Consider the following 26,596-nt stretch of genomic DNA (forward strand, 5'->3'; position numbering starts at 1 on the left):
TGAAAGCATAAAGCATCTCATCAGGTCAGCAAGTTGTTTGACTAGCTTGCTAATCAAGATATTGTAGGATATGGCCACTGATGTGACCTGGCTATTTTATGATAAGTGAAAATACTTCAGTGAAGTTAGCATTTTTTGTGTCCACAGTGCAGTACTAGACAACTGGAACACACAAATAAGAAGCCTGAGTTACGTGTACATGTGGCCATTTCACCATCTTTGTGTCTGCGTTGTGGATGTGCATGAGACAGACTCCTTCAGAGATGTGAAGTGACGATAGATAACTATGTACTAACAGTGAGTACCAGACAGCAGCCAGAATTGTTCAAATGAGTTTCATTACCTTCTAAGCCTTGGCAACAATGTTTGTGGCTTTTCAGCATACAATCCTGACAACTTGACTAATGCATAACATGAGTTTGTCTAACATCTCATTTTATCTTTATAAACTATTTTACTAAAGATTCCAAAAAGGACTCATTAATATCGTAACTGAACAGTTATACCAAAATGTGATTGAGAGTTTGCGTGGTGATGAATCTGATGTCGAAGGTTACATTGACTAGTGGTTTGCAACTAAATGGGGTGGGTGCATGGGGTGGGTGGAGGGCTATACAAATTTAAAATAAGACCATATCAGTAAGAGATTTATAACTAGCAGCAAGATGGATGCAGAATCTACGTGAATTGATTTGAAGGATATGAAGGGCAGAAGCCACATTTCAGTTTTACGAAGTAGAGTGAGTAACTGTGAGCACCCCAGGAAGGATAATACCGTACTGGCTCTGGGTGGTGTGCAGCAATGATTTACAAAACGGACTTGAACATCAGACACCAATGTCAGGAGCGATTGTACAAACTCAGGTTATGTTCCCTGAAACATAGAAGAATAAGGAGTGTTTTGTTTGAAGTTTAGAGATATTAAAGGGAGTGGATAGGTAGATAGAAAATATATACACAGGTTGGAGAATCTAAGGCTAAAGGGTGCTGTCCTAAAGAGTTTGAGCCAGACCTTGCATAAGTAAAATTAGGAAACTACTCTACATGCAAATAGTGGTAGAAGTTTGGAACTCTTCCACAAAGAACAATGTTTCCTTAATGGATTATTTTTAAACTGACATTGAGAGATAACAGATTATGAGTAAATGTTATTGTTTTGGAGTTAGCCTGCTGATCGGTTTTGTTTACATCAAGTGGCAAAATATAGTGAAGGGATTAAATGGCATGCTCTTTTCATGTTCCTGGTAGGGGTGATCTCAGAACTTTGTGTATAGGAGTTGGGAGGTCATGTTGCAGATGTACAGGGTGTTGGTTAGGCCACTTCTGGAAAATTGCATGCAGTTCTGGTCTCCTACCTATTGGAAGGATGTTGTGAAACTTGAAAGAGCGCAGAAAAGATTTACAAGGATGTTGCCAGAGTTGGAGTATTTGAGCTATAGGGAGAGGCTTGAATAGGCTGGGGTTGTTTTCCCTGGAGTGTCAAAGGCTGAGCAGTGACCTCATAGAGGTTTATAAAATCATGAGGGGCATGGATAGGGTAAATAGTTTTTGTTTCTCTGGAGTTGGGGAGTCCAGAACTAGAAGACGTAGGTTTAGGGTGAGAGAGGAAAGATATGAAAGGGACCTAAGGGGCAACTTTTTCATGCATGGTACGTGTTTGGAATGATCTGCCAGAGGAGGTGGTGGAGGCTGGTACAATTACAATATTTAACAGGCATCTGGATGGGTATATGAATAGGAGGAGTTTAGAGGGATATGGGCCAAGTGCTGGAAAATGGGACTAGATTAGGTTGGGATATCTGGTCGGCAGGGACGAGTTGGACCGAAGGGTCTGTTTCCGTGCTGTGCGTTTCAATGACTCTATAATCCATCACCCTAATTGGAGTGTTCTATAAGAGTACTACATAGAGGAAGAAATAATGTGTAGACAAGTCTATGGTAAGTAGCAGAAATGGGATAAATAGAAAAATGAGACTTGGGAGCATGATCAGTGTTGGTCTGGTTGTGGTCTCCTCTGCCTCCTGTAATCCTAGACTACCTTGGCTATCAAAAAGCTGGGACCAACTTTCCTCATTCCTGAAGAAGGGCTAATGCCCGAAACATCGATTCTCCTGTTCCCTAGATGCTGCCTGACCTGCTGCGCTTTTCCAGCAACACATTTCCATATCAAAAAGCTATCCAACTTAACCTTGAACAAGTTCAGCAACCCAGCCTCTGCTGCTTTCTGGGAAAGAGAATGCCAAAACCTAATGACCCTCTGAAAGTATAGAAATTCTCCTCCTCTCTATGAAAAGGGAGCCTTCTCATTCTTAACAAAAACAGAAGGTGCTGGAAAAGCTTAGCAGGTCTGGCAGCATCTGTGAAAAGAAATTAGTTTGTTTCAGGTCTGGTGACCCATGCTCAGAACACACTGAAAATGAAATATCTTATCTACAGGGGAACCTCAATTATCCGGCATTTGATTACCTGAATTTTGGATTATCTGGACAATATGCTTGGCTAAACTGTGGTATCTGGCATTCAGTTATTCGAACAAAATACTCCCTGCCTGTGTCGTTCAGATAATCAAGGTTCCTTTGTAGTCACCTCAAGATTTTACAGGTTTCAATAAACTAATCTCTCATTCATCTAACTATCAATGGATAGGGGCCCGACCTTCTCAACCTTCCTTCGCATGATAAGCCCTTAATCACAGGAATGAGTTGAATGGGACTTCTCATCCTTTTGCAAACAACAAGACCAAAACAATACACAGAGCTTCAGATGTGGTCTCACACAGATCCTGTCCAATTGTACTCCATTCCCTTGCAGCAAGAGGGGAAAGATATAAAAAAGACCTATGAGGCAACATTTTCACATAGAGGGTGGTACGTGTATGGAATGAGCTGCCAGAGGAAATGGTGGAGGCTGGTACAATTGCAACATTTAAGAGGCAGTTGGATGGGTATATGAATAGGAAAGGTTTGGAGGGACATGGGTTGGGATATCTGGTCGGCATGGATGGGTTGGACCGAAGAGTCTGTTTCCATGCTATACATTTCTATGACTCTAAATGATAGGATTCTATTAGTCTTCCTAACCTCTTGCTGTACCTGTACACTAACTTTTTGTGATTTGTGTACCAGGATACCCAGATAACTTTGTGCCACTGAGTTCTACAATCACTCTCCATTTAAATAGCATACTCCTATGAAAGTAGCAAGTTTGCATTTTTTCCATCTGCCAAATATTTGTCCATTCACTTAACTCTATATCCGTTTGATATCCTATCTGGATGCGATTGGCAAGTTTATTTGCCATATATTTGATATTATCATCCAGATCATTGGTTGGTTTGTAGGTAAATGAGGCCCTAACACTGATCCCTGTAACATCCACTAATTACAGTTTTCCAACTCACAAAAGACTTATTTATACCTATTCTCTGCATCCTATTTGCTACCAATCCTCTAACCTTTCGATGCTAATAAGCTACTCCATCCACCATGAGCCACGATTTTGAGTTGTCTTTTGTGGCACATTATCAATAACCTTTTGGAAATCCACGTACAACAGCTGACAGATGTCAACCCCTGCAGATAACCTGGCAGATGAAATGATGATATTGAAAAATCAAAACAGTGTGGTCCTAGTTTATTTACTATGTGGAAATCCAGTAAGAGAAAAAACATTCCAGAGCCTTGTAATTACTGATCACCAGATGAAATATTGAAGAAATTGGAAAAACATCTTGGTGGTAGTGCTCGCAACAGGGTAAGGTTTAAGTTACAGGTCAAAGAGTGACACAAGTAGGAAATAGCTTGACAAAGAACAAATTCAGAGGAATGGAGGATGGAGCTACAATAGGCAAACTGAACAAAGAAATCTTTGAAAAGCAAAGAGACAGGAATAGCTTTGCCATGATGAATGTGGAAAGAATTTTTCCTATTGTGGGGGAGTCCAGATCTGCTAGGACAGGTGATGAGAATTCTTTTTGAGGTTTGTCTGGCTTTGGAACTGTCCACCCCCTAAGTCAGTGGAAGAGGGGTTATTAAATCTTTTTAAGGTGGAGGTGGATCGATTCTGCTATGTTATTGGAAAAGCTGGGAGTGCAGAATTTGAATCATAGAGCAGCCATGATCTCACCAAATGCCAAAGCAAGCTTTAGAATCATAGAATCCCTACGGTGTAGAAACAGGCCCTTTGGCCCAACAAGTCCACACCAACCTTCCGAAGAGTAACCCACTCAGATCCATTTCCCTACCCTATTATTCTGTATCTACCCCTGACCAATGCACCTAACCTACACATCCCTGAACACTATGGGATAATTTAGCATGGCCAATTCACCTAACCACATCTTTGAATTGTGGGAGGAAACCGGGGCACCCAGAGGGAACTGATGCAGACGCGGGGAGAATGTACGAACTCCACGCAGACAGTTGCTGGAATCAAACCCGGGTCCTTGGTGCTGTGAGGCAGCAGAGCTAACCACTGAGCCACTGTATCATGTTTTTTATTTTGCAAAGTTTGAAGGGCCACAGTCCATCTTTTGTTCCTCATCTGTTCATATGTATTGAGACAATGACCAAGTGGCATTATTGCTAAATTGTTAATCCAGAAATGCAGGTAATGTATTGAGGACCTGGGTTTGAATCCTGTCACAACAGATGGAATTTGATTTCAATAAATATCTGGAATTAAAGAGTTTAAAGATGTCAGTGAATTAATTGGCAATTGTCAGAAGCACCCATCTCGTTCACTAATGTCCTCTAGGGAAGGAAACTGCTATCCTGCCACTGACGTGTGCTCCAGAACCTTCTGCTCCCTGAGCCAAGCTGTTCCAGTACAGTTACAACATTGGCATCTAGCCAACAATGTGGAAAATTGTCCAGGTATGTCCTGTACACAAAAATCCAACCTGGCCAATTACCGCCCCCATCAGTCTACTCTCGATCATCAGTAAAGTGATGGAAGGGGTCATCAACAGTGCTATCAAGCAGCACTTGCTCTGTGACACCCAGTTTGGGTTTCACCAGGGCCACTCAGCTCCTGACCTCATTACGGCCTTGGTCCAAACATGGACAAAAGAGCTGAATTCCAGAGGGGAGGGGAGAGTGACAGCCCTTGACATCAAGGCAGCATTTAACTAAGTATGGCATCATTGAGCTCTGGCAAAACTGGAATCACTGGGTATCGGGGGCAAACCCTCCACTGATTAGAGTCATATCTGACACATAGGAAGATGGTCGTGGTTCTTGTTGGAGGGTCAGTCACCTCAGCTCCAGGCCATCTCTGCAGGAGTTCCTCAGGATAGTGTCCTAGGCCCAACCATCTTCAGCTGCTTCATCAATGACCATAAGGTCTCTCATAAGGTCAGAAGTGGGGATGTTTGCCAATGAATGCACAGTGTTCAGCATACGTGACTCCTCAGGTACTGAAACAGTCCATGTTCAAATGCAACAAGTTCTGGACAATATTCACGCTCGGGCCAACAAGAGACAAGTAACATTCGCGCCGCACAAATGCTAGACAATGACCATCTACTACAAACCGACCGACTCCCACAGCTACCTGGACTACACCTCCTCCCATCCTGCCCCCTGTAAAAACGCCATCCCATTCTCCCAATTCCTTTGACTCCGCCGCATCTGCTCCCAGGAGGACCAGTTCCAAACACGCACAACCCAGATGGCCTCCTTCTTCAAGGACCGCAATTTCCCCCCCGACGTGGTCGACGATGCCCTCCACCGCATCTCTTCCACTTCCCGCTCCTCCGCCCTTGAACCCCGCCCCTCCAACCGCCACCAGGACAGAACCCCACTGGTCCTCACCTACCACCCCACAAATCTCCATGTACAGCGCATCATCCGCCGTCATTTCCGCTACCTCCAAACGGACCCCACCACCAAGGATATATTTCCCTCCCCTCCCCTATCAGCATTCCGTAAAGACCACTCCCTCCGTGACTCCCTCGTCAGATCCACACCCCCCACCAACCCAACCTCCACTCCCGGCACCTTCCCCTGCAACCGCAGGAGGTGCAAGACTTGCGCCCACACCTCCCCCCTCACTTCCCTCCAAGGCCCCAAAGGAAACTTCCATATCCGCCACAGATTCACCTGCACCTCCACACATATCATCTATTGCATCCTCTGCACCCGATGTGGCCTCCTCTATATTGGGGAGACAGGCCGGCTACTTGCGGAGCGTTTCAGAGAACACCTCTGGGACACCCGGACCAACCAACCCAACCACCCTGTAGCTCAACATTTCAACTCCCCCTCCCACTCCACCAAGGATATGCAGGTCTTTGGACTCCTCCATCGTCAGACCACAACAAAACGACGGTTGGAGGAAGAACGCCTCATCTTCCGGCTAGGAACCCTCCAACCACAAGGGATGAACTCGGATTTCACCAGTTTCCTCATTTCCCCTTCCCCCACCCTGTCTCAGTCAAATCCATCAAATTCAGCACCGCCTTCCTAACCTGAGATCTTCTTCCCGACCTCTCCGCCCCCACCCCAGTCTGACCTATCAACCTCACCTTGACCTCTTTCCACCTATCACATTTCCGACGCCCCTCCCCCAAGTCCCTCCTCCCTACCTTTTATCTTAGCCTGCTGGACAAACTTTCCCCATTCCTGAAGAAGGGCTTATGCCCGAAACGTCGATTCTCCTGTTCCCTGGATGCTGCCTGACCTGCTGCGCTTTTCCAGCAATGACCATCACCAATAAGAGACACTCCAAACACCGTCCCTTGACATTCAACAGCGTTACCATCACTGAATCCTCCACTGTCAACATCCTTGGGGTTACCATTAACCAGAAACTCCACTGGACTCACCACATAAATGCAGTGGCGACAAGAGCAGGTCAGAGGTGAGGGATACTGTGGCGAGTAACTCACCTCCTGACACCCCAAACCTGTCCACCATCTACAAGGCACAAGTTAGGAGTATGATGGAATACTCCCCACTTGCCCGAATGGGTACAGCCCCAACAGCACTCAAAACTTGACACCGTCCAGGGACAAAGCAATATGCGTAATTGGTACCACACCTACAAACATTCGACCTCTCCACCATGGGTACTCCGTAACTGCAGTGTGGACTATCTACAAGATGCACTGCAGGAATTCACCAAAGATCCTTACACAGCACTTTCCAAACCCACAATCACTTTCACCTAGAAGGACAAGGGCAGCAGGTACTTGGGAAAACCACCACTTGCAAGTTCCCCTCCAAGCCACTCACCTCCTGACTTGGAAATATTCTGCTGTTCCTTCATAGTCGTTGGGTCAAAATTCTGGAATTCCCTCCCTACCGGCATTGTGGGTCAACCCACAGCAAGTGGACTGCAGCGATTCAAGAAGGCAGCTCAGCACCACCTTCGCAAGGGCAACTAGGGATGGGCTATACATGCTGGCCAGCATGTGACACCTAAATCCCAGAAATGAATAAAACAAAAATCCTGTACTGGTCTGGATTACATGTGACGTGACTCCAGACCCACTGCGATTAGAGATGGGTAATAAATGCTGACCTAGGTAGTGGCACCCTCATTCCGTGATTGAATTTTAAAAAAAAAGTGAAGACAGTATGAAAACTTAATCGACAAGACCACATAATCATAAGAGATAAGAGGAATGTATAATTGGATTAATAACCAAGGAAGAAATAGCAAAATGCTTGGAAATTAGCTAAAACAGAAAGCAGAGAGGTAAAGGTTTGTTGTTTGGATTGGTCAAAAGTAGAAAGTACAGTTCCACAAAAATCCATGCTGAGACACATCTGTAATTGACATTAATAATTGGAAGAAATTAGAAAACTTTCAGATTGGCCAGATAGCTAGTAAACAAATTTCAACTTAAATAAATATGGAGTGGTGCACTTTGGAAGAACGCAAACATCACCTTGTGTTGAAAGACTTTTTTTTAAAGTTTGAATTTCAAAATATTGGCACAAAGGTGTTAGTTATTTTTGTGAAGGGCTTTCGTTTTAAGGAAAAGGTCGGTGTGTCATTTTAGAACAGTGACCTAATCCACTATGTGACAATGAACATTAATTTCAGGCCCTTGATACAAAGGTCTTTATACTGTTGAGTTTATAACAGAGTAAACATGTAAGGCTTTATTTTCAGTTCAGATGAATAAGCTTTGAGCAAGTATTTTTTAAAAACGAACTTCACTGGATCTTATGAAATCAAAACAAAACTCAGTTATGTGAATTATGTTATGAGTACTCCAAACAGGATACAATCAAGTACCTCATGTTATGAGGAGGAGGATAGTCCAGAAAAAAATGTGCTTACCGTACTGAAAGAAAGGAAGGAATGAATAAAAATATTAGAACAATGGGAGAATTAATGTTCACAATTTGATCCTCTAGCAATCAGCTTGGGTAATACTGATATTCTTTAAAGGTTAGACAGCATAATATTTTATCTTCCAGAAAGCTATCCAAGTGACTGACAATGGCTGTTACAGGCTCATAAATCAAATTGTGTGAACAGGGAAGGAAAAACATTAGGGAGTAAGTTCAGAGGCACCATTGTTGAATTTAGAAGCAAGTTTAGTTTCTATCCTAAGAGTAGCTCAGGGCAATTCAAGAACCAGTTGCCTCAGCAGAAGGGTTTAACTTTTGAAACTATCAAAACAGAAAAGGCAGCATTGTGAAGAGAAATCAAGAGTTAACATTTCTGGTCTGGTGACCCTTACCTGCTGAGGAAGGGTCTCTGCACCCACAGTGTTAATTCTGATTTATCTGCACAGTTGCTGCCTGACCTGCTGCCGTCTTCCAGCAATTTCTGTTTTTGATTCTGATTTACCAAATCAGGAGAACATGAGGACTCTGGGTCTATACTCGATGGAGTTTAGAAAGATGAGGGGGGATCTAATTGAAATATACTGAATAGCCTAAATAGAGTAGATGTTGGGAAGATGTTTCCATTGGTAAGAGAGCCTTAGAGTAAAGGGAAGGCTATTTAGAATGGAGATGAGGAGAAGCCTCTTCAGCCAGAGAGCGATGAATCTATGGAATTCATTGCCACAGAAGGCTGGGGAGGCCAGGTCATTGACTATATTTAAGACTGAGATAGATAAGTCCTTGAGTACCGAGGGATCAAAGGTTACAGGAGAAAGTGGGAGAATGGGGTTGAGAAACTTCTCAGCCATGATTGAATGATGGAGCAGACTTGATGGGTGGAATGACCTAATTTCTGCTCGTATGTCTTAGGATATTATAGTTTGGTTAGAAACAAGCAGATTATTTGGACTGAGACAGTTTAGGCTGACAGACTTGTGGAAAAGATGTTGTTGGCAGATTTTGGTAAGGACTTACTTAATTGTTTCTTAAGTCCAAAGCCAAGAAACTCTCGTAGAATCCTTACAGTGGTGAATTAGGCCATTCGGTCCATTAAGTCCACACTGACTCTCCAAATAGCATCTCACGCAGACCCTTAACCTGTACCTGTAAGCCTGCATTTCCTGTGGCTAATCCACCTAACCTACACATCCCTGGACACCACGGGTCAATATAGCATGGCCTGTTCACCTAACCTGCGCATAGTCATAGTCATGTAGCATGAAAGCAGACCCTCCAGTCCAACCAGTCTATGCCAAACATAATCCCAAGATAAACTAATCCAATCTGCCTGCTCCTGGCCCGTATCCCTCCAAACCTTTCGTATTCATGCATTTATCTAAATATCTGAGGGAGGAAACCGGAGCAATCCCACGCAGACAAGAGGAGAATGTGCAAATTCCACAGAGACAGTTGCCCAAGGTTAGAATTGAAGCCAGGTCCTTGGTGCTGTAAGGCAGCAGTAGTAATCTTTGTGCCACTGTCTGTCAGGAATCAGCTAAGTAGAGCCCTAAGGAGTTGAGATAGGGAGTGTAATTTCTCTGGACATGAGTCTATGTTTTGGATAGAGTCAGGAAACAGATCAAAACTTTATTTTGCTGAGTGTTTTGAGATCATTCAAATTGTTGTATATCTTTTAGATTTTAAAAATTTCTTCTTTCCATAGAGTCCCATGGTGTGGAAGCAGGCCATTCAGTCTATGGAGTCCACACCGCCTCTCTGAAGAGCATGCCATCCAGACCACTAGCCTATCCCTGCAACCCCACATTTGCTCTTGACCAATCCACTTAGCCTCCATATTCCTGGACACTATGAGCAATTTAACATGGCCAATCCACCTAACCTGCACAACTTTGGACTGTGGGAGGAAACCGGCGCACCCAGAGGAAATCCCCACAGATGTGGGGAAAATGTGCAAACTCCACACAGGCAATTTAGATTTAGATTACTTGCAGTGTGGAAACAGGCCTTTTGGCCCAACAAGTCCACACTGACCCGCCGAAGCGCAACCCACCCAGACCCATTCCCCTACATTTGCCCCTTCTCCTAACACTACAGGCAATTTAGCATGGCCAATTCACCTAACCTGCACATTTTTGGACTGTGGGAGGAAACTGGAGCACCCGGATGAAACCCACACAGACACGGGGAGAATGTGCAAACTCCACACAGTCAGTCGCCTGATGCGGAAATTGAACCCGGGTCTCTGGCGCTGTGCAGGCAGCAGTGCTAACCACTGTGCCACCGTGCTGCCCCAAAAAGCGGCTCAGGCCTGAGGTTGGAATTAAAGCCTTGTCCCTGGTGCTGTGAGGCAGCAGTGTCAACCACTCAGTCACTGTGCCGCCCACGTGATAAAGTTTTTTCTGTTAAAAAAAATGTTCAGCCTCAAGTGAATTTGTCTCTGACTAACTGACATGTTAACTAAATAAACAAAAATAATATGGTCTATCTATGATTTGTCAGAAACTGAGCGAGGTGATCCAGGAATGCAGCATAGGACAGCATAATTAAAATGTTAACAATTCAATGGGATTTGTTTGTAGCAATATAGAATCAAAATACAATACAGCACTGAAACAAGCCCTTCGGTCCCCTAAGCCTGTGCCAATTCCTATTCCTTGTTTAGACCTATTACTTATTGCCCATATGTTATATATATCTCTGTTCATCTCACATTCATGTGTTCATCAAGATACTTCTGAAATGTTGTTTCCACCACCTCTGCTGGTAGTGCCTTCCCGGTACCCACCACTTTCTGCATGAAACATTTTCCCCCAATTCACCCCTAAACTTTTCCCCCTCTCACCTTGAACCTATGTCATCTTGTAATTGATGTTTCCACCCTGGAGAAAAAGCCTCTGACTACACACTCTATATATGCCTTTCATAATTTTGTAGACCTCTATTAGGTTACTCCTCAGTCTCGACTTTTCCACTGAAAACAATCAGTTTATTCGACCTCTCCTCATAACAATAACCCTAAAGATCAGGCAATATCCTGGTAAATCTTCTCTGAACCCTCTCCAAAGCATACGTGTCCTTCTGGTAGTGTGGTGACCAGAACTGCGCACAATATTTCAAATTGTTGCAGAACTGAAGTTTTCTACAGCTGTAGCATAACTTGCCGACTTTTATATTTGATACCCTGGCCGATGAAGGCAAGCATGCTGAAAGCCAACGTGCTGAATTCCTTAATAATCATCTTATCCACCTGTGTTTCCACTTTCAGGGATCTGTGGACCATGTATGTTCAGATCCCTCTGTATATGGATATTCCATTTATTGTATAATTCTCCCATGAATTTGATCTTCCAAAATGCATTACCTTGCATTTGTTCAGATTAAACTCTATCTGCCCAAATCTAAAATCTGTTTATATCCCACTGTATCCTTTGCCAATCCTCCTCACCATCTGCAACTCCACCAATTTTGATGTCATCTGCAAACTTACATCAGACTACCTACACTTTCCTCAATATGTATCATGGACCTGTGATCATGTGTAGTGGACAGTGAAGCAGGTTAACTCAGTACAACGGGACCAGGATAAGATGGACAAATAGGTTGAGGACTAACAGATGGACTTTAGTCTAGATAAATGTGAGGTGCTACACTTTGGTAGGGCAAATCAGAGCAGGATTAATATGCTTAATGGTAAGGTCCTGCGGAATGTTGCTGACAAAGACCTTGGAATGCAGGTTCACAGTTTCTTGAAAGTGGAGTCGCAGGCAGACAGCGTACTGAAGAAAGCATTTGGTCTGCTTGCTTTTATTGGTCGGTCCATTGAGAATAGGAGTTCATCCGGGTGCTCCAGTTTCCTCCCACAGTCCAAAAATGTTGCAACTGTACAGGACATTGGTTAGGCCCCTTTTGGAATACTGCATTCAATTCTGTTTCCTTGCTATAGGAAAGATGTTGTGAAACTTGAAAGGATTCAGAAAAGATTGACAAGGATGTTGCTAGGGTTGGAGAATTTGAGCTGTAGGGAGAGGCTGAATAGGCTGGGGCTGTTTTCCCTGGAGTGTCAGAGGCTGAGGGGTGACCTCATAGAAGTTTATAAAATCATGAGGGGCATGGGTAGGGTGAATAGTCATGGTCTTTTCCTTAGAATACAGTAATCCAAAACTAGAGGGCATAGTTAAGGTGAGAGGGAAAACGATTTAAAAGGGACCTAAGGGGCAATATTTTCACACTGAGGATGGTGCGTGTATGGAACGACCTGCCAGAGGAAGTAATGGAGACTGGTACAATTATAATTACAACATTTAAAAGGCATCCGGATGGGCATATGAATAGGAAACGTTTAGAGGGATATGGACGAAATGCTCGCAAGTGGGACTAGATTAATTTAGGATGTCTGGTCATTCTTGTCACCACCTCCAAAAAATGTAATCAAGTCAATGAGACATTACCTTATTTGCACAAGCCCATGTTGCCTATCACTAACTGGTCCATTTGCTTCCAAATGTGAATAAATCTTGTCTGTCAGTATCTTCTTTAAAGAGGCAAAAAAAACTGCAGGTGCTGTAATCCAAAGTTGACAAGCAGGTGGCTGGAGGAACACAGCAAGCCAGGCAGTATCAGGAGGTGCAGAAGTCAATGTTTCTGGTGTACCCTTCAGTCCTGAAGAAGGGTCACACCCGAAGTGTCAACTTGTGCACTTCCTGATGCTGCCTGGCTTGCTGTGTTCCTCCAGTATCTTCTCTAAAAGCACCATTGATGTCAGGCTCACTGGTCCATAATTACCTGGATTATCTATTTCCCTTCATAAACAAAAGAACAACATTGGCCATTCTCCAGTCCACTGGAACCTTGCTTAAGGCCAAAGAGGGTGCAAAGATATCTAAGGCCCCAACTATTTCTCCCTTGCCTCATGCAGTATCTTGGAATAGATCCTGTCTGCCCCTGTCCACCTTAATGTATTTCAAGACACCCAGCACTTTTTTGTTCATTATGTTGACCTGCCCCAGAGTACTTGCACCTTTCCCTAACCTCAATATCCCTCATGTTCTTCTCTTTGGTGAATACCAATGTAAAGTACTCATTAAGGATCTCACCCATTTTTTCTGGCTCCATACATAACTTCCCTCCTTTGACCTTGAGTTGGCCTACTCTTTCCCTAGCTCCCCTTTTGCTCCTGGTATGTATAAAATGCCTTGGGATTTGCCTTACTCTGCTGACCAAGGACTTTTCAAAGCCTCTTTTAGCCATTCTGACTCATGTTTGAGCTCTTTCCTACTTTCTCGATATTCGTCAATGCTCCTCAGTGTCTGAAAAGTTGGTAGAAATTGGAGCCATTACCAGACTTAAGAGGGAAATTGAGAAACAAATTTGTAAGGATATCTCAGTTATCTGTAAGAATAATAGGATGCTTATGGTATGGGATTTTAACATTCCGAACATAGTCTGGTACTGCCGTAGTGTTAAGGGTTTAGATGGAGAGGAATTTGTTAAGTGACTACAAGAAAATTTTCAGATTCAGTATGTGAATGTACTTACTAGAGAAGGTGCAAAACTTGATCTACTCTTGGGAAATAAGGCAGGGCAGGTGACTGAGGTGTCAGTGGGGGAGCACTTTGAAAGGGTTGACCAGATGTAAAAGTTGAAGTTCCAAATTGGAGAAAGGCCAATTTTGACGGTATTAGACAAGAACTTTCAAAAGCTGATTGGTGACAGATGTTTGCAGGTAAAGAGACGGCTGGAAAATGGGAAGTCTTCAGAAATGAGTTAAGGAGAGTCCAGAGGAAGTATATTCCTGTGAGGGTGAAAGGAAAGGCTGGTAGGTATAGGGAATGCAGGATGTCAAAGAAATTGAGGGTTTGGTTAAGATAAAGAAGGAAGCATATGTCAGGTATAGACAGGATAGATCGAGTGAATCCTTAGAGTATAAAGGCAGTAGGAGAATACTTAAGAGGGAAATCAGGAGGGTAAAAAAGGGACATGAGATAGCTTTGGCAAATAGAATTAAGGAGAATCCAAAGGGTTTTTACAAATACAGTAAGAACAAAAGGGGGTAACTAGGGAGAGAGTAGGGTCCCTCAAAGATCAGCAAGGCAACAGTTGTGTGGAGCCACAGTACTTGGGGGGGAAGGGGTGGACCGGATACTAAACAAGTATTTTGCGTCAGTATCTACTGTGGAGAAGGACGTGGAAGACAAAGAATGTAGGGAAATTGACATTTTGAAAAATGTCCGTATTACAGAGGAGGAAGTGCTTAATGTCTTGAAATGCATAAAAGTGGCTAAATCCCCAGGATCTGATCAGGTGTACCCCAGAACTCTGTGGGAAGCTAGGGTAGTGATCGCTGGGCCTCTTACTGAAATATTTATATGATCGATAGTCACGGGTGAGGTGGCGGAAGACTGGAGGTTGGCTAATATGCCACTGTTTAAGAAAGCTGGTAAGGACAAGCCGGGGAACTACAGACCAGCGAGCCTGACATCGATGATGGGCAAGTTGTTGGAGGGAATCCTGAGAGACAGGATGTACATGTATTTTGAAAGGCAAAGACTAATTAGGGATAGTCAACATGGCTTTGTGCGTGGGAAATCATGTCTCATAAACTTGATTGATTTTTTTGAAGAAGTAACAAAGAGGATTGATGAGGGCAGAGGGGTAGACATGATCTATATAGCCTTCAGCAAGGTGTTCGACAAGGTTCCCCGTTGGTGACTGCTTAACAAGGTTAGATCTCATGGAATACAGGGAGAACTAGCCATTTGGATACAGAACTGGCTCAAAGGTAGAAGACAGATGGTGGTGGTGGGAGGATTGTTTTTCACACTGGAGGCCTGTGACCAGTGGAGTGCCACAAGGATTAGTGCTGGGTCCACTACTTTTCATCATTTATATAAATGGTTTGGATGTGAGCATAAGAGTTTGCAGATGACACCAAAATTGGAGGTGTAGTGGACAGCGAAGAAGATCACCTCAGATTACAACAGGATCTGGACCAGATGGGCCAATGGGCTGAGAAGTGGCAGATGGAGTTTAATTCAGATAAATGCGAGGTGCTGCATTTTGGGAAAGCAAATCTTAGCAGGATTTATACACTTAATGGTGAGGTCCTGGGGAGTTTTGCTGAACAAAGAGACCTTGGAGTGCAGGTTCATAGCTCCTTGAAAGTGGAGTCGCAGGTAGATAGGATAGTGAAGAAGGTGTTTGGTATGCTTTCCTTTATTGGTCAGAGTATTGAGTACAGAAGTTGGGAGGTCATGTTGCGGCTGAACAGGACATTGGTTAGGCCACTGTTGGAATATTGCATGCAATTCTGGTCTCCTTCCTTTGGAAAGATGTTGTGAAACTTGAAAGGGTTCAGAAAAGATTTACAAGGATGTTGCCAGGGTTGGAGGATTTGAGCTACAGGGAGAGGCTGAACAGGTTGGGGTTGTTTTCCCTGGAGCGTCGGAGGCTGAGGGGTGACCTTATAGAGGTTTATAAAAGCATGAGAGACATGGATAGGATAAATAGACAATGTCTTTTCCTTCACCAACACATTCCACCCTGACCTTAAATTTACCTGGACCATCTCTGACACCTCCCTCCCCTTCCTGGACCTCTCCATCTCCATCAGTGACGACCGACTTGACACTGACATCTTCTACAAACCCACCGACTCCCACAGCTACCTGGATTACACCTCTTCCCACCCTACCTCTTGCAAAAATGCCATCCCGTATTCCCAATTCCTCCGCCTCTGCCGTATCTGCTCCCAGGAGGAGCGGTTCCACCATAGAACACACCAGATGGCCTCCTTCTTTAGAGACCGCAATTTCCCTTCCCACGTGGTTAAAGATGCCCTCCAACGCATCTCATCCACATCCCGCACCTCCGCCCTCAGACCCAACCCCTCCAACCGCAACAAGGACAGAACGCCCCTGGTGCTCACCTTCCACCCTACCAACCTTCGCATAAACCAAATCATCCGCCGACATTTCCGCCACCTCCAAACAGACCCCACCACCAGGGATATATTTCCCTCCCCACCCCTCTCCGCCTTCCGCAAAGACCGTTCCCTCCGTGACTACCTGGTCAGGTCCACGCCCCCCTACGACCCACCCTCCCATCCTGGCACTTTCCCCTGCCACCGCAGGAACTGTAAAACCTGCGCCCACACCTCCTCCCTCACCTCTATCCAAGGCCCCAAAGGAGCTTTCCACATCCATCAAAGTTTTACCTGCACATCCACTAATATCATCTATTGTATCCGTTGCTCCCGATGCGGTCTCCTCTACATTGGGGAGACTGGGCGCCTCCTAGCAGAGCGCTTTAGGGAACATCTCCGAGACACCCGCACCAATCAACCAAATCGCCCAGTGGCTCAACATTTCAACTCCCCCTCCCACTCTGCCGAGGATATGGAGGTCCTGGGCCTCCTCCACCGCCGCTCCCTCACCACCAGACGCCTGGAGGAAGAACGCCTCATCTTCCGCCTCGGAACACTTCAACCCCAGGGCATCAATGTGGATTTCAACAGTTTCCTCATTTCCCCTTCCCCCACCTCATCCTAGCTTCTAACCTCCAGAAACTCGATCCCCTGACCTGTCCGGACTTGTCCGACCTGCCCAGCTCCTTTTCCACCTATCCACTCCACCCTCTCCTCCCTGACCTATCACCTTCATCTCCTTCCCCACTGACCTATTGTACTCTATGCCACTCTCTCCCCACCCCCACCCTCCTCTAGCTTATCTCTCCACGCTTCAGGCTCTCTGCCTTTATTCCTGATGAAGGGCTTTTGCCCGAAACGTCGATTTTGCCTGTCCTCGGATGCTGCCTGAATTGCTGTGCTCTTCCAGCACCACTGATCCAGAATGTCTTTTCCTTGGGCTGGGGGAGTCCGGAACTAGAGGGCATAGGTTTAGGGTGAGAGGGGAAAGATATAAAAGAGACCCAAGGGACAACGTTTTCACGCAGAGTATGGAATGAGCTGCCAGATGAAGTGGTGGAGGCTGGTACAATTGCAATATTTACAAGTAATCTGGATGGCTATGTGAATAGGAAGGGTTTGGAGGAATATGGGCCAGGTGCTGGCAGGTGGGACTAGATTGGGTTGGGATAGCTGTTCGGCATGGACAGGTTGGACTGAAGGGTCTCTTTCCTATGACTGTGACTGTAAGTATTTAGATGAACACACAAAATGCCATAATATACAAAGCCTGGACCAACTGGAAAATGGGATTAGATTAGGAACACGCATAATGACTCATAGGTATGATGAGCTGAAAGAACTCTTTCTGTGCTATAATACTTTATAACTCTGAGTCATATCTTTTGAGCACAGAATGTTACAATGATTTTTGACTTTGTTCACTCCAGTCCAAATCCAGCACCTCCACATCATGTTACAATAATGTGTTGGCAGCAGTCTGTACCTGGCCTCAACTTCCTCATTGAGACAGCAGGGGAACCTTGTAGTATCCAAACTATTGATTATATCTATCATTGATCTGTTTTCTTTGCTTCCTGAGGCAGGTGCTATACAAGATTCCCTGACTCAAGATGCCTGCGGGTGTGTACTATTCAGTGCCATACTGTGCCATTTTTGTTTTGCCGATTCTTCTAATGGATGTGCCAGCTGTGGAGGGATACGTGTGTGCAGTAAGTCTCACTTCAAAATAAGCATTTTAAAAATAATCTGTTTTCCCTCCCATTCTGGCCCATATTAGGGGGAAAGGTTGAAAGTTTATTTATGTGCTGCTGTGATGACCCATTCAGTGAGTGAATGCCCCATTGGGATATATTCTTGAACCATACACCTCAGTTCCTGGTCTGTACTAACCCACATTAACTCACCAAGAACAGTGATGTCAAATGAGAGGCATTATTTCCAGAAGGCATTGGAGAAAGTACCACATTTTTAAAAAAAAAAGGGTTATTGCACAAAGTAGGAACTCATGATGTAGAGAGTAACATAGGTGCATGGATAGAAGCTTGGCTAGCTGGCCGAAAATGACAAGTATTTATAAATAGGTCCAATTTAGCAAGATGTGACAAGTGGAGTCTCATAGGGGTCTTTGCTGGGCCACAACCTCTTACATTTTATGTCAAGTTACTTTAACTGAAAGGAGCAAAGGCACAGTGACCACATTTGCAGAACGTGCACACACAGGTAGGCAGGAAATTGTTATGTCACCTACATAACACGGATATATACTGATGTGGTTAAGTAAAGTTGGTTGGGCAAAAATCTGACAGTTGGAGTGTAATGTGGTAAAATTGCAACCCCTTACTGTACTCCTTGTACACTCACGACTTTGTGGCCAAATTTCGTCTGAACTGCATCTACAAGTTCGCTGATGACACCATTGTTGTCGGCCAGACAATGTCTAGACAGAATGCAAGAAAGAGTGAGTGCTTGGCAACATGGTACTAAGCTAACAATCTCTCCCTCAATGTCAGCAAACCTAAAGAGCTGGTCATTGACATCAGAATCCAGGAGGTCGAAAGCATCAAGTTCCTAGGAGTGACTATCACCAGCAATCTGTCCTGGTCCACCCACATTGATGCAATGGTCAAGAAGGCACAACAGTGCCTCCTCTTCCTCAGGAAGCTAAGGAAATTCAGCATATCCATAAGGACCCTCTCCAATGTTTACAGATGCACCATAGAAATCATGTTATTTTTTATTCATTTGTGGGATGTGGGTGTTGCTGACTGGCCAACATTTATTACCCGTCCCTAGTTGCCCTTGATTAAGTGGTGGTGAGCTGCCTTGATGAACTGCTAAAGTTCACTTGCTGTGGGTGGACAATCCCATTAAGGAGGGAAATCTAGGATTTTGACCCAGCAACAGTAAAGGAACGGTGACTCCCGCGTATGGAGTCGGGTATTACAAGGGGGCATAGCTTTAAATTAAGGGGGGGTAGATATAGGACTGAAGTTAGGGGTAGGTTCTTCACTCAGCGAGTCGTAAGTTCATGGAATGCCCTGCCAGCAGCAGTGGTGGACTCTCCCTCTTTATGGGCATTTAAGCGGGCATTTGATAGGTATATGGAGGATAGTGGGTTAGTATAGGTTAGGTGGGCTTGGATCGGCGCAACATCGAGGGCCAAAGGGCCTGTACTGCGCTGTATTCTTCTATGTTCTATATTTCCAAGTCAGGATGGTGGGTGGTTTGGAGGGGAACTTGCAGGGGGTGGTGTTCCCATGTATCTGCTGCCCTTGTCCTTCTAGATGGAAGTAGTCAGGAGGGCTGATGAGGGATTATTTCTAAGATGTCACCTGCTTCTTAGATGCTCCCTGACCAGCTGTGCTTTTCCAGCACCACACTCTCGACTCTGATCTCTAGTATCTACAGTCCTCACTTTCTCCTCTGGAAGTTGGTGTGGTTTTGGAAGGTGCTGTGTGATGATCTTTGATGAATTTTTGTAGTGCATCTTGTACATAGTAAATGAGTGTCGGTGGTGGAGGGAATGGATGCTTGTGGATATAGTGCCACAGTGGTTAGCACTGCTGCCTCACAGCGCCAGAGACCCGGGTTCAATTCCCGACTCAGGCGACTGACTGTGTGGAATTTGCACATTCTCCCCGTGTCTGCGTGGGTTTCCTCCAGGTGCTCTGGTTTCCTCCCACAATCCAAAAATGTGCAGGTTAGGTGAATTGACCATGCTAAATTGTCCGTAGTATTAGGTGAAGGGGTAAATGTAGGAGTATGGGTCTGGGTGGTATACGCTTCGGAGGGTCGGTGTGGACTTGTTGGGCCGAAGGGCCTGTTTCCACACTGTAAGTAATCTAATCTAATCAAACAGGTTGCTTTGTCTTGGATGGTGTCAATTTCTTGAATGGTTTTGGGGCTGCACCCGGATACATTGTGGCTTGGTACCTGAACTACTCTGCTCAGGACTGTAAGAAATTACAAAAAGTTGTGAACATAGCCCAGACCTTCACGCAAATCAACTCCCATCCATTGACTGCATATCCTGAGCATTGTAGTTCAGGTACCAAGCTATGATGCATCCAGGTGTAGCCCCAACAACACTCAAGAAATTGACACCATCCAAGACAAAGCATCCTGTTTGATTGGCACTGCATCCACAAGCATCCACTCCTTCCACCACCGACACTCTGTAGCAGCAGTGTATAGTATCTACAAGATGCTGTGGAAAGGCAGCCAACATCACCAAATACCCTTCACACCCCGATTATAATCTCTTCCAACCTCTACATCAGGCAGACGATACAAAAGCTTAAACACATGTACCAACAGGTTCAAGAGCAGCTTCTTCCTGCTGTTGATCTTGCTTTTTGTGCACCTTCTTTGCAGCTATAACTTTGTATTCCTCACGTGTTCAATCACCCTAAGATCTTGATAAGTTATGATCTACCTGTACTGAGTGCAAAATAAAACTTTTCACTACTTCGGTACATGTGACAATAATAAATCAAAATGTGAAGGTTTTCATTTTGGCAGAAAGAATAAAAAAAAGCAGAGTATCATTTGAATAGCAAACATCTGTAGAATTCCAAGGTCCACCAGTATCTAGGTGTTCTAGTGTATAAGTCACAAAGTTGGTACAGGAAACAATTTAGAAGGCCAACATAATGCTGTCTTTTATTATCAGAGGAATTGAATAACAGATGGTATTCTTTACTTATACAGCAATTTTGCTATGTATAGTTTTGGTTTCCTTATAGTTTTGGGAGATTTCCTAAATTGAATGGTGTAGCAGGCTTGAAGGGCAGAATGGCCTACTCCTGCTTTTAAGTGCTATATTCTCCCCATACAGCCCAGCTGTGCCAAACTGTATCTTCCAAATTCCTCAGTCACCGGATGCATCTCTTTAAGCAGAGACCCTGTAGCCCCATGCATTTTACTTGGTAGCCCCTAGAAAGGGCACCTAGCTCATTATGACTACACAAGAACTGCTTTTTGAGAGCCTTTTTCTTGGGGGCTGAAAGACTATCTGCAGTTAGTGCAGCATTTGTTCCTGTTGTTTACAGTTGGGAACATTTTGCACAACTCAGAAAATCAAATTGCTCCCCCCTCCCAAATTAACTAGAATTAAAGAGACCCTCTCAAAACATAGCAATCTTATAAACTTTGCATTTGTAACATTTTGTTTTAACATCTACTCATTGTATTTTTTACCATTGTTCTGCAATATCTTGCCTCTATCCAGCCACTTTGCTAACTGGTGCAGATCCTTCTGTCTCCTAAAGGAATTAGAGTAAAATCACTTCCAGTGTGAAAACCTGTCTGTAGTTTTTGAGAAGCACCCCTTCTTTCTGAAATCGGTTGCCATTGTGAATAAACTTTAGGACAGAGATGAGGAGAGACTTCTTCACCCAGAGAGTGGTGGCTGTGTGGAATGCTCTGCCCCAGAGGGCAGTGGATGCCCAGTCTCTGGATTCATTTAAGAAAGAGTTGGATAGAGCTCTCAAGGATAGTGGAATCAAGGGTTATGGAGATAAGGCAGGAACAGGATACTGATTAAAGATGATCAGCCATGATCATATTGAATGGTGGTGCAGGCTCGAAGGGCAGAATGGTCTATTGTCTAAACTTGCAAGGCAATGCAATGTCAACATCATAAATAGAAGGAAATATCAGGAATAATGGATCCATTTCTTTTGACAGTACACAAACAGTACCCCCAACACCACCATGATCTTTGATGACCTACCATCAATGTTTGGCTATCAGCTACTAAGGGAGGGGCTGCAGGTAGGTTTATTGCTTTCAGCAAAGAATTCAAATTTTAAAACAAGGCATTTCTGTTGTGCTTTTCATAACTTCAGGATATTGCAAAAATGGGAGGGGAGGGGATACAGGAGGGAAAGGACAGACAGATTTTTAAAATTTGTCTATTATGCCTCGCTATCTTACCTCGTCATAATCTATCTGCTGCTTTCATTTAAACTGTTGCTCATGAAAGAGAAAATATTATTTGTGGCTCATCTATGAGAGGTTGAGGGGGCAAATTCCACTCCAGAGACCATTCCAAATTTGTGCCTCAGTCAAGTACTTGGGGAGGGCTGCGCTGACAGAGATGTTTTCTTTTAGATGACACTTTGAACCAAAGTGCTATTGTAAATGATTCTTTGGGAAAGAACAAGAATGATCTCTATGCAGTCTGATTAGGAATGGTATAAATCAGAGGGAAAGTAAGAGTATTGAAACTTTGGGAAATTTGTATTAGTTTGGGACATCAGTTAATTGTAATATGTTTAACTTTACTGAGCACTCCAGCATACATGTTTACACCAGTTGTACCGCTAATGTGGAAATGTAAAACTGTCAAAGCAAGAATGCATCAGGCACTCTCCTTTTTTGGTCAGATGTGCAAGAATGGTTGGATAATCTTGTTATTGTGCATTGCATCAATAAGGGAGGGAAAAGTTGATTGACTCTTGAGAAGATTAAGAAGTGTATTAAATATTCTACATTCAAGATTTGAGAGCTGAGGAAAGGGGAACTTTATTGTTCTTTAGATTAGATTAGATTAGATTACTTACAATGTGGAAACAGGCCCTTCGGCCCAACAAGCCCACACTGACCCTCTGAAGAGCAACCCACCCAGACCCACTCCCCTACATTTACACCTTCACCTAGCACCACGGGCAATTTAGCATGGCCAATTCACCTGACCTGCACATTTTTGGACTGTGGGAGGAAACCGGAGTACCCGGAGGAAACCCACGCAGACACGGGGCGGGGGGAATGTGCAAACTTCACACAGTCAGTTGCCTGAGGCGGGATTTGAACCCGGGTCTCTGGCACTGTGAGGCAGCAGTGCTAACCACTGGATATTTCAGTGTTTTGTTACTTTCCAAATAAATTGGCAAGTTAATATTTCTGACCTTGTGGAGGTGCTCGATGTAAGTTAGTCATATGGCTTGATTGGGGAAGACAGGTACATGTAATTCACTGTTGCAGCTGCAGGTGGTCAGGCCTTAATGCGCGCTTTTTAATTAAACTAGAATTAGACTTTCAAGTGAAAGTCACAAGTATTTCTTGTTGAATCCCTGTAGGGTTATTTGGTATTTGCCAAGCCTGATAATGCCTGTGAACCTATTGCACCGCCACCTTCAAATACCACCAGCCTTGATTTTATTGTTATGATTCGCAGATATGGATGCAATTTTGACGTCAAGGTAGGTAATAAAACTTGAGTAATATCATTTCCTGAGAAATATTTCAGACTGAACAGCTAAGGATCTGAAGTATTTGATTTTATTGTCGTTGATACATAATAGTCACCTAGACATGTGCACGATAACTGGGATTTGATTTTGCAAACGTTAAGCAGAGGAAGTATTGAGGAAATCTCATGCCATCTACGTATCACAGAAAAAATATCAAATAAAGGATAAGCCTTCACACTCCTGGTCATCATATTGTCATCCATTTCTTGTGCATGTTGTGCTCAAGGTGAAGGGTGTAAGTGCTAGGATTAGATTCCTGCAGTGGTCATCTGTGCTGAACGGGGCAAATGCTGCTACGGGTGCTAACTACCATAATGATTCAGTTCATGATGTCTATGCTGGTTCTGTGGAAGACTGATCCAGTTGACTACTTGATGTGTTAAGTGTACAGAACCAAAATCCATTGGTCACAATGTATATATACACTTTTTTAAAAAGAATAATGTATACTTTTGAAATAAAAATGTATTGTATGTTTGAGGTATGTCTATGCTTTGTTTGAATGGAGTAAATATATATATCTATACACACACAGATATTTTTATGAATAAAATAAGTTTTTGGGTTTGGAAGAAAAATGTTGATTCCACATCCCAGCTGTTTGCCCACCTTCTTGCAACTTTTTTTTCCTTCAATAATATAGCCCAATGGTAAAACTATTACTAAAGCTTTTTCCACCATCCTATCCAACGTTGCTGTTTTTTTAGTATTCTTGTTAATCACCTTGAATCTCTGTCCTTTGATTATCAGCTATTTAGCATATGAAAAGTGTTTCTCTTCATTTTCTGTGGAGCACAGACTTCTAACGAATAACCTGATCATCTCTGCCTCAGGAAAAGCTGCAACTTTCAATGTATTTCCTTCTTGGTGCTACACTACTAAATCTTCTCTGCTTCCAAAAGTCCCCTCACCATTAAATGCACTGGCCTTTAATCACTGATTTACCCATCTGTTTGTTTTTGAACTGATGGTGTAACAATTATGGCCAGTCTCTCCACGATTTCAATCCTTCTTTTCCTTAGCATGAGGTTAGATGCAGAGTAAAGCATCCTCTACTCTTTTGAAATGAATGTAAATGGTTCTTCATTCTTCTATACAAAATGTAAAGCTCCTTCCACACTTGCCACCAAATACTCACAGGATAGCTATAGCACCAGCTTAATGAGAGTAAAGCTTCTTCTATATCCCACTGGGATGTGTCCCATCGTCGTGGGCGACACGGTGGCACAGTGGTTAGCACTGCTGCCTCACAGTGCCAGAGACCCGGGTTCAATTCCCGCCTCAGGCGACTGACTGTGTGGAGTTTGCACGTTCTCCCCGTGTCTGCGTGGGTTTCCTCCGGGTGCTCTGGTTTCCTCCCACAGTCCAAAGATGTGCAGGGTCAGGTGAATTGGCCATGCTAAATTGCCCGTAGTGTTAGGTAAGGGGTAAATGTAGGGGTATGGGTGGGTTTCGCTTCGGCGGGTCGGTGTGGACTTGTTGGGCCGAAGGGCCTGTTTCCACACTGTAATCTAATCTAAATCTAATCTAATACCTACTTTGTCTTGCCAAGTTTTAACTGTACCTTTTTAATCTCAAACTGAATTGGGTGATCCTTCCCAACAATGTCTTCCAAGCCCATCCCTCTCTTTCTGTGGTTTGTTGCTGTACCCTGTCGTGTGTGTGGAGGAGTCCCCATGTTGTTTGATTTATAATCAAATAAAAAGAATGAACATTATCATTGAAACAATCTTATTTAACTTGTCTAGCTGCTTAAGGGCCAGCACTAGTGCATTGTGTATTTTTGTTGCAGGTGCTTCAGGCACAGCAGGCTGGGTATAAAGCAGCAATCGTGCACAATGTCGACTCGGATCAGCTGCTCAGCATGCACTGGAGCAGTGGTAGGTTCTGAGTCTCCAAAATTCTGAAAGAAATGTTCATTGTTTATTTCTTCTTCTCAGGCATTCCCTTTCGATTGAGGATGACTTACTCCACTCTGATTCGATTGGTTCTGAGGTGGCTGATTAGTTCAAACACATCCACGTGCAGGGCAGGTGATGCTGGAATGTCAGGCAGTTGAGGTGTTTGGAGGTTTGTGTATTCTCTCCAACCTCTCAGCCTTGCAAAGTCTCTAATTGTGTTTGATGCCTTGCTGAATAAGTCTTTGTTTGGTCAGACACAAGCAAAGGTCTCCCAATGAAATGGATCATATGGTTGATCTCTGCAGGGAGGCTTTAAGGACATTCCTAAGGCAAACCTGCCATTCTCCTAGGCTTCTGCTATGGTGACCAAGTAGCGTTGTTTTTTGGAAGCCTGCTGAACTGGGGTTGGGTTTGGGTGATGAGCACCTCTATGCTGGGAATGTTAGCTTGGGAGAGGATAGTTTTTTTTAAAATCACCTTTAATAAGTAAACATAGTTGTTGAATAGTGTGCAGTATTACCCCATAAAAAGCAGTGCCTAACCTAACCTGTTTATCTTTGTCATCTTGGTTAAGGGATGAATGTAGGGCAGTCTTCTGGGAGAAGTGCCTGCCTTTCCTTCAGTGGTTAAAAATCACACAACACCAGTTTATTGTCCAACAGGTTTATTTGGAAGCGCTACCTGATGAACGAGCAGCATTCCAAAAGTTAGTGCTTTCAAATAAACCTGTTGGACCATAACCTGGTGTTGTGTGACTTTTAACTTTGTGAAAATGAGGATTGCAGATGCTGGAGGTTGGAGTCAAGAGTGTGATGCTGGAAAAGCACAGCAGATCAGGCAGCATCGGAGGAGCAGGAAAATCGATGTTTCAGGCAAAAGCCCTTCATCAGGAATGAGGCTGGAAGACTCGGGGGTGGAGAGATAAGTGGGAAGGGAGTGGGATGGGGGAACAGAGTTGAGAGTGCAGTAGGTGGATGGAGGTGTGGGTAACGTGATAGGTTGGGGGGAGAGTGGAGCAGATAGGTAGGAAGAAAGATGGACAGGTAAGACAGGTCATGAGAGCGGTGCTTGGCTGGAAGGTTGGAAATGGGATAAAGTGGGAGGGAGGGGAAATGAGGAAACTGCTGAAATCAATGTTGATGCCACAGGGTTGGAGGGCTGCGCGGCGAAAGATGAGGCAACCTTCCTCCAGGCATAAGGTGGTAAGGG

The 26,596-nt window shown here is 44.1% G+C and overlaps 1 protein-coding gene across 4 annotated transcripts in view; it reads left to right on the forward strand.

Moving 5' to 3' along the window:
• The window catches only part of LOC122543409 (E3 ubiquitin-protein ligase RNF167-like), a 125,999-nt gene that overhangs the window by 5,224 nt on the left and 94,179 nt on the right, over positions 1-26,596 (forward strand). For 2 of the 4 annotated variants that reach the window (XM_043682116.2, XM_043682118.2), the window contains exons 2-6: positions 148-297; positions 17,814-17,939; positions 21,919-22,005; positions 23,313-23,435; positions 25,279-25,366. In XM_043682116.2, coding sequence (XP_043538051.1) covers positions 17,841-17,939; positions 21,919-22,005; positions 23,313-23,435; positions 25,279-25,366 — 397 coding nt within the window. In that variant the 5' untranslated portion in view covers positions 148-297; positions 17,814-17,840. Of the gene's footprint in view, positions 1-147; positions 298-17,809; positions 17,940-21,918; positions 22,006-23,312; positions 23,436-25,278; positions 25,367-26,596 lie in introns of all 4 variants that reach the window. The other 2 variants (XM_043682117.2, XM_087982942.1) reach the window with 2 other exon arrangements.

Source organism: Chiloscyllium plagiosum, unplaced genomic scaffold, assembly GCF_037043375.1.
Source record: "Chiloscyllium plagiosum isolate Xiang-an unplaced genomic scaffold, Cpla_swu_hap1 HiC_scaffold_44, whole genome shotgun sequence".
NCBI lineage: Eukaryota > Metazoa > Chordata > Chondrichthyes > Orectolobiformes > Hemiscylliidae > Chiloscyllium > Chiloscyllium plagiosum.